This window comes from Nestor notabilis, unplaced genomic scaffold (assembly GCF_000696875.1).
Source record: "Nestor notabilis isolate BGI_N333 unplaced genomic scaffold, ASM69687v1 scaffold22960, whole genome shotgun sequence".
Lineage (NCBI taxonomy): Eukaryota > Metazoa > Chordata > Aves > Psittaciformes > Psittacidae > Nestor > Nestor notabilis.
In genome coordinates, this window is record NW_009912775.1 from 2309 (window position 1) to 10024 (window position 7716).

Consider the following 7716-nt stretch of genomic DNA (forward strand, 5'->3'; position numbering starts at 1 on the left):
GTCACATAAAAGCAGATCATCTGAACTGTTCTCGGTGCCCATGAGAACATCAGCCCAGACAGAAGGTGCTTTTCTGCCAGACTGCTATAGGCTCCAGTTCTGCCAGTTGTATGTGATAGAAGAAATGAGCATCCACATTCTTCTGTCTAATGGGAAAAGGGAAGTGTAATATCCTGGTCCTCTGCTGTGCCCCTCAGTGCCTCTCCTTGAGAAAAGATGGGTGACTAATTCACACATCTCAATCTGCAGTTGGAACAGGGCTGAACTAGATCCTAATGGCATCCTCCTGGTGAATGGTGCCCTCAATCACTGTGTCTGTGGTTTGCCTGGAGCACTTGCGACTTCCTTTCATGCTTTTCAGGTTTTCTGAAAGGTGCTTCTGGAACTTCTTGGTGAGGAAGCAGTAGATGATAGGGTCCAACACACAGTTTGTGCTCAAGAGGCACAAAGTCACCTGGTGAGCATCATTGAGTTGTTGGCGCAGCTGGCAGTTTTCCCTCTTCCACTGCTCCAGCACAGTCAGGGTCCAGGGCAGATGCACTAGGTGATGAGGTACAAAGCTTATGATGAACACAGCTAGCACTGTGCAAACCATCCAGAGTGCCCTTTGCTTGACATGAGCACTCTTCCGTGGCTGCGCTGGTTTGGAGAACAGGGTCCTGATAATGATGATGTTCCAGCCTAGTATAAAGATGAAAATGATATAGAAGAGGATGCAGATGATGACATGGATGGCAAGAACAGCTGAAACGCTGCCAGAAGAGTCATAGCGCTCAAAGCACCGTGTGAAATTCCTAGAGTTGATCTCTTCCTGATTAGTATTATTGTCAAAAAGGTAATACAAGGAGCTGCCCACTATTATAATCCAGATAGCTGCTGATAAGTAGATCCCCCTTCTCTGGGTGGTAAACTGAGCAGCTTTAATGGGATTAGTCACAGCTTGGTAACGGTTGTATGTGATGACCATCAGGAAGGCAACAGAAGAGTAAGTGTTCACAAAAAACAAAGTGCCAGCCACGTTACAGAGGAACTCAGGCATGATCCAGTCTCCATGGTGGTGATAGTAAACAATCCACATTGGCATCGTAACCAGGAAGAGCAGGTCAGCTACTGTCAGGTTCACCATGAATATCTTGATCTCGTTGAGTTTCTTGGTGGGGTAAATACGGCTGAAAATCCAGAGCACGTAACAGTTGGCAGCAAAGCCCAGAATGAAAATGATGCTGTAGAAAACAGTGAAGAGGTTGTAGCGAAACTCTGAGTCGATGTGACAGGAAATGTAGGAATAAGCACTACCTTCAGCACTGCCTTTATCCTTTCCAGACATCGTGGTGCTGCGCGGGCACATTTGAAGTAGAATTTCCTGCTGTAGCTTTTCTTCTTACCTAAAAATACAAAGCATAAAATGAGTTCATAGGTGCCATTGCTGAGCCAAAACCAACCTTTCTTTTTGAGCTCTCTGTGACCACAGGAGTTCTGCTTGTGTGACAGGACACACAACAGAACACAGGAGAACTTTTGTCTTCACCCAGCGTTGTTTGCTGCAGTGAGGATCACAGATCTCTCATCTCGAACCTCAAAAGACTTTTCTGCTGGAGGGTTCTTAGATAAAATCACTTAAATCATGTTAGTCTGCTCCATCTGAGGCTTCTTAATCTTTGACTATAAGCGAACAGGTTTTCAAGGTCCTGTTTCCCCCCTGTGGTTCCCAATGCTTTCTAACTTGCCTACATTTATTTTAACCTAGAAATTCCAGAAGTGAAACAATATCTGGTACAAATGTCCCACTAGTGCCATTTCCAGAGTTGCTCTCTGTTGTTTTCTGACATTTTCCTGCTTACACTTGTACTTTCTCAGTTGCAAGCACCTCACCTCAGTTAGCATTTTTTCCAATCTTGCCTGAATTTGGACACTGAAAATTCCTGCATCACCAATGCTGTATGTGTTCTTGGCTCAGATTTACATGGATTTGGTCTAATCTCTTGTGTAGTTTAAGCTGCTGCTTTTGCCATCCAGGGGATGTACACACCTGCTCTTGGCCCTGGTGCCAACTCCCTGTCTGATGGGCTCACCTCTGCATGACACAACCCTGCAGATCAGCTTACTTTTGTCTCCCTCTTCTTTCATGGGGAGACAACTGACTAGTGCAGGTAAAGCAGTTTGAGAGCCACCAGCGAGGACACCAGGTTGCTCACGGACAGTGAACATGCTGGGGTTTAACCTCATTTAGGAAGACCAACCTTCTAGTGAGAATTCTGTTGGGAATGGAGTGCTGCACATTGTAATGTGCTTGCCTTGGCCCTGCCAGCTCCATGGCATTTCCCCCAAAGACTTGCTGCCTCCTGAGAAGGCACCATCCTGCCTCAAAACTCTCTGCATCTTCCCCAGCAGCAGACAGTGGCATCTCACCCTCCCTGGGCTGAGTTTCTTTCTCTGTGCCCATCTGTTGTTGGTTCCTCATTTGCAACTTCCCGCTGCAGATGGGGAAGTCAGTTCTAGCTCAGAAAAGCTCTCCCTTTCTTCAGAAAATTCTGCAAACTCCTCACTATCTCTTTCCAGATATTAAGAGAGGAAGGCAAGAGTCATCTTGCCAAGCCTGTCCTTCCTCAACCCTCACAGGTCCCCTAAGAACAACTCAGGATATCCAAAACTTGGCCTTGAACTTTCACAGGCAGCACTGAGGTTTGAGTGTCTTTAATCTTTCAGCCATGTTCCATGTGAGTTAACAAGTAGCTGTGGCAGTGCCAGTAGTTGGCCAGGGGACAGATGTGTCCGTCCTCTTCCACCTTGACCTCTGCCACCTTGCTGAGATCTCTAGAGGGCAGTAGCCAATTGCAGGGTGGTACCCAGGAGGTGAGGATGCTCTGGGCTATGGCACCTCAGGGTCTGACGTGTCTCACACTGAGGAGAGGTCCCAGAGGAGGCAGGGGACCACCTCCATTCCCTGCTCTGCCTTTGATTCCTGCAGGACCCGAGGCAAGTCCTGCCGATCATCTCATGGATCTGTTTCCACACCCTCATCTGTGTATGAAAAGTGGTCATTGTCACAACATGGCCTTAAATAAACGTCGGTGTCGAAGCCCAACTCTCCCACCCACTGAGGGACCATCTCAGGTAAGGACAAATATCAGTTGTAAGGGTTTGCATGTCTCAGCTTGGGAGGGCACCTACCAGCTGCAGGGAGGGGGTGAAGCTGTGCAGGGGCAGGAGAAACTAATGGGGAGCTCTGTGTTTGATACACTGGAATGGAGAGGGAACCTGCAAAGCCCTGCACTGAAGGTGGGTTTGAGCTCTGGGCTGAGATGAATGCAAGGATGTGCTCTATGTTGTTAAGTCTGCTAGAAATGTCTGGCAAAGGTGGGCTGTGGGAGATGGCTGTGGTGTCTCCTGGCACAACAGCACTTGGTAGAGCTCATCAGATTTGCATCAGCAGGCTGTGCAGTGCCAATGCCAAGGTCCTCCAGGGAATCACAGGAGAGTTGTTTTTCCCTTCTCACTTGTCAAGCCAGATATTGTGCAAAACACAGCTAGAAGAGAGTGTGGCACCATTCCCTACTAAATGTACTCAATTCCCACTTCCCTCTTCAGTCAGAGGAACTCAAGCTTACATGTCCCATGTACTTGTGAGCTGTCCTAAGCCCTGATGCTGGAGCATGGTTTGGGGGATCTCTCTCAGCCTTTCCTGTTGAAGCGGTTCCCCTTTGCATAAAGCAGGTCAATATTCTCCATGCCAGCAGAAGGGAGGAGAGGAGCAGTGATCGGGAGAGGGGGTCTGGTGGGTTGGGGTCCTGTGCTCTGCTCCAGCAGCCACTGCTGCATTTCCCACATCCCTGGAAACTCCAGCCCAAACCCAAGCCAAGCCCAAGCCACTACCAGCACACCAGCTGGTAATCCCAAATGGTTTATATCATCAACTCCACTCTATGCAGAACTAGAGGTTCCAGAAGTGGACTCTGCTCCCAGTCTGCACCCTGGGCCATGCTCTCCCAATAAGGATTGACCAGCTTATGGCTGCGGGGTGCAAACCCCACACTAACACGAGCTATAGCATCAGCAAAAGTATATTCCAAGAGGAGTAATACTAATAAAGTATGTTTTCTGCTTACCAGAGTCAGAAGGATTCAGCACGATATGTCCATCTTCTGCTTCAGTAGAGCAGTGATGGGTGTTCCACTGAGGATGCTTGGTCTTCTTCCAAGCATTATTTTCTCTGGCCTGGGGCTGGAAGGTCTCCACACAGGCAGCTCTCAAGAACAGGACACCAGAATGGGAGCAACTGCAGCATGACTGCAGAGTCACTAGAGAAGAGGAAACGGGTGACATCAGCTCAAAGGAAATGAGAAATAAAATAGGCCTTAGAGGAAAGGCAATTAACCACAGCAAAGATCTGGAAAGCCCTTAAAGCTGCTTCCTCAAAGTATCTCTGCTTCTCCTGATCCTGGAAGAGGGCAAAGTTGGGATTTTCCCCTGAAGACAGAATGGGAATCCAGACCATGTCCCTGGTTAGGTCTGGGATTAGACAGCATCTGAGCACCCTTCTTCCAAACAGATGAATGACAGATGCCAGGAGCTTTCACTTAATAACTTCGAGGAAAGGAAGTGCCAGGAAACTCATACATCCCATGGACAGAGACATTCCCTTAGCAGAGTCTCACTCACACTTGTGCTGGAGCTAAACAGACCCAGGAATCCAGCCATCCCAAGCCCCCTTTTATCTCAGGGACTTTCAGTGAACACTGAGACACCACAGAGACTGTAACATCACTGCAGGAGCCTCATCTCACCCTTCATGTCCCCCCAGCGTGGCCTGACAGAGCCAGAGCCTGACTGTCCCCAGAGCAGGCAGCACAGGGTCTCCCATCACACGGTGCTGTCACTGCAGCTCCCTTGCACTGGGGGAGGTTGGGTCCTGCTCAGCTCCGGTGGCTTCTGAGTCCCTTGGACACCCCGTGCTGCTGCAGCAGCTCAGGGCTGTGGTGTCCATGCCCCTCTGGGTGTTTTGGGCCTGGAGCAGCAGGACATCCTGGTTTGCACAGCAGATTGCTCTATAATGGTCCTGGGAAAGGCCGGCTGCACCCTCGGAGAAGAGCCAGGGAAGAGCTGACCCAGGCCCAGAGCAGTGCTGGGGCTTTGCTTGCCCCTGGCTGGGGACATCCAGCCACCAGCATGGACAGAGGGTGGTACCAGCACCACGCTGGCTGCCCTGATGCTGCACAGCCCATCGCCTTGAGGTGCCCAAGGCCAGGCAAGCCAAGTCAGTGTCCTGGCAGAGCAGCATTGCTGCTGTGCACCTTGTCCCACCACCAGTACCTCATCTTCCCAGCTCATGAGGAGGTTGCTCTGTCAGCAGTCTCCTTCCCTCTGCCACCTGCTGTCCTCCCTCCTTCTCTGTCAACTGCTGTAAGGATAGACCAAGGAACCTGACTCTTCATGGACCGGACAGAGCCCCAGTTGTGCCCCAACTCCTTCGGGGAGCTTTGGTTCAAACCCACATGCAAGTGTGCTGATGAGGGTGGCTGGCAGCCAGCTCATGCCTTTGTGGAGAGCAGGCAGGTCACAGAGGGAAGGGGAGCACTGGCAAAGGCTGCAGGAATGGCCAAACAAAGCTCCTGTCCTGCTGCAGCCAAGTGCTTAAAGGAAATGAAAGCCCTGGAGGTTTGGGGCTGGGTCAGAGCTCTCATCAGAAATCCTCATCCTTCCTCTGCTCAGCCCCATGACAGCTCTGCCAGGACAGGGCACACACACGTCACCTACGGTCAGCAAAGAGGATCTTTTGTAAAACCCAGAGAACCAAGAACAGAGACAAGCCAAGGTCAGTGGTGAAGGGCACGTCATGGGTGGAAGCTCTCACAATGCTTTCACAAGCTTTGCTTTCCAATCCAAGTACTCCCACAGCAGCCAGGACATCTCTAACTGGGACCGTGTCCGTGCTTCCCAGTGCCTCCTCACTGCTCCCCAAATTTACTCATTTTCCAGCTTTGCCTCAAATGCTCAGTATTGAGATTGACAGAAAAGCCCAGAACAGCCCCTGGGTCATGTAGACTGGCCTCTTGCCACACTTTGCACTTGTCCACCTCTTAGTGCTTAGGGAGGTCCCTTCGTCTTCATCTCCATTTTCAGCTGTTGCACTTAAAACATGAAAAGATGAAGGGGGCCCAGATTCTGCACTTCCAGAGCCATGACAATAGGGAAAGGATGAGAATAGTGTCATCCCCCGAACCACATCATGTCCAGTTTGCATTGCAAGGTCCCCACATCCCATTACTCCAGGCACTGCCTGCTGGCAGCTCTCCTCCCTCTCACATCCCTCTGCCAAGAGCAAACCCACACTGTTAGAGGAGGAGAGCTCTCCACGGGGTGCAGAGGAACAGCATGGGAGCTGACAGGCTCTGTGTGCACTGTCAACTGCTCTGTTCAGTGACAAGAGCAGTGAACCAGGATGAGCTGAAATACCAACGTAGAGCTTGTGAAAGCATCAGCTGCCACCACCTGGCTTAGAGCTCTCTGGTGCATGCAGCGTGTGGGACCAGCACGTGGATGAACATGGTCCCTGCTGGTCCCAGGCACCAGGATGTGTTCTTGGGTGCCAGAAAGGGTCTCTGAAAGGACACAAAGATTCTTTTGAGCTGGAGCTGATGATCTGATGCTAACCATTACTGTCTATGAGTTTCCACTGCTCACCTCACACCATCTGCATGATTTCCTTTTGCTTGTTGCAGGAAAGAAATACCAACTAAATGCTGCAGCTTTCCCCTGCAGTCATCTGAGAGCTCAGCACGTCCCCTCCTCATTACCAGCACTGCAGGAATGGGCTCTGGAACAGGTTGAAATGGCCAAGAACCCTCCTGGGCAGCGCCGTGTCCCAGCAGCCAAGGGCAGGGCACAGGACACAGGGGATAGCCCAGTGCGGCAGGAAGCGGCACCGCTGGAGCCGGACTGGCTCTGGCAGGAGGAGCCTGAGTGCAGCCCGGCCACAGAGGGCAGAAGGTGAGCTCCATGGGCCAACCCATCAGGACTTGTGTGCTGCAGCCCTGGCTGTGGTGGCTCTGCTGGAGGGGAAAGGCTTCACCAAGCCCCCATGGCCAGGGTGCTGCTCCCGCTGTGCCAGCCTGCAGAGAGATACCCCCTGGCAGAGGGGTAAGGTACCTGCCTGACTAGAGGAGGGGCCATGCAGGAGCAGGATGAGGGCTCCTGGAAGGGCTCTGAGCATTGCCTCCTCTTTCTCACAGGAGGAATGTCTAAAGCAGGGCTCCTCACCTCACTCTGCAGCATCTGAAGTTGTTCTTGCCAACCCCGGAAGGTGGGATGGGACCTAGATGAGGGCAGTCCCCATCTGCACAGCCCCAAAGGCAATGGCAGTGCCAGCCTCACTCATCCCTGCTTCCTGAGCGCAGGGAGTGAGCACGAGTCTTCCCAGCACACCCCAATGGGGACAACGAGGATGGCTCTGATGGTCCTGGAGCTGTGACACAGAGATCCAGGGGGGACGCGCAGCCAGCTCTTGTCCTGAGACACCGAGGTGCAGAAGGAGCCTGTGGAGCGCGGGGAGGGAGAGCAAGCAGAAGGGGAAGCAGCCTCTTACCTTGGGGACACAGCAGCCGGCCCAGCAGCCCCCGGCCCACCCGGTCCCCTCCGCAAGTGGAGCCACCGGAGCCGTCAGTGCCTCTGCCTGGGAAGAGGCTCGTGCGGGGCGGAGGCGGCGCGCGCCGCGGGTGG

The 7716-nt window shown here is 52.1% G+C and overlaps 1 protein-coding gene across 1 annotated transcript; it reads right to left on the minus strand.

The window, feature by feature from the left end:
* Positions 1-265: 265 nt before the first annotated feature.
* On the minus strand, positions 266-1327 carry PTAFR (platelet-activating factor receptor). Its single transcript, XM_010021292.1, has one exon. The coding sequence runs from the start codon at positions 1325-1327 to the stop codon at positions 266-268; it is 1062 nt and encodes a 353-aa protein (XP_010019594.1).
* Between the last annotated feature and the right edge of the window lie 6389 nt (positions 1328-7716).

Excerpts from the sequence above, each read along its gene's own strand:
- PTAFR (XM_010021292.1), bottom strand. The coding sequence starts at position 1,327 with ATGTCTGGAAAGGATAAAGGCAGTGCTGAAGGTAGTGCTTATTCCTAC.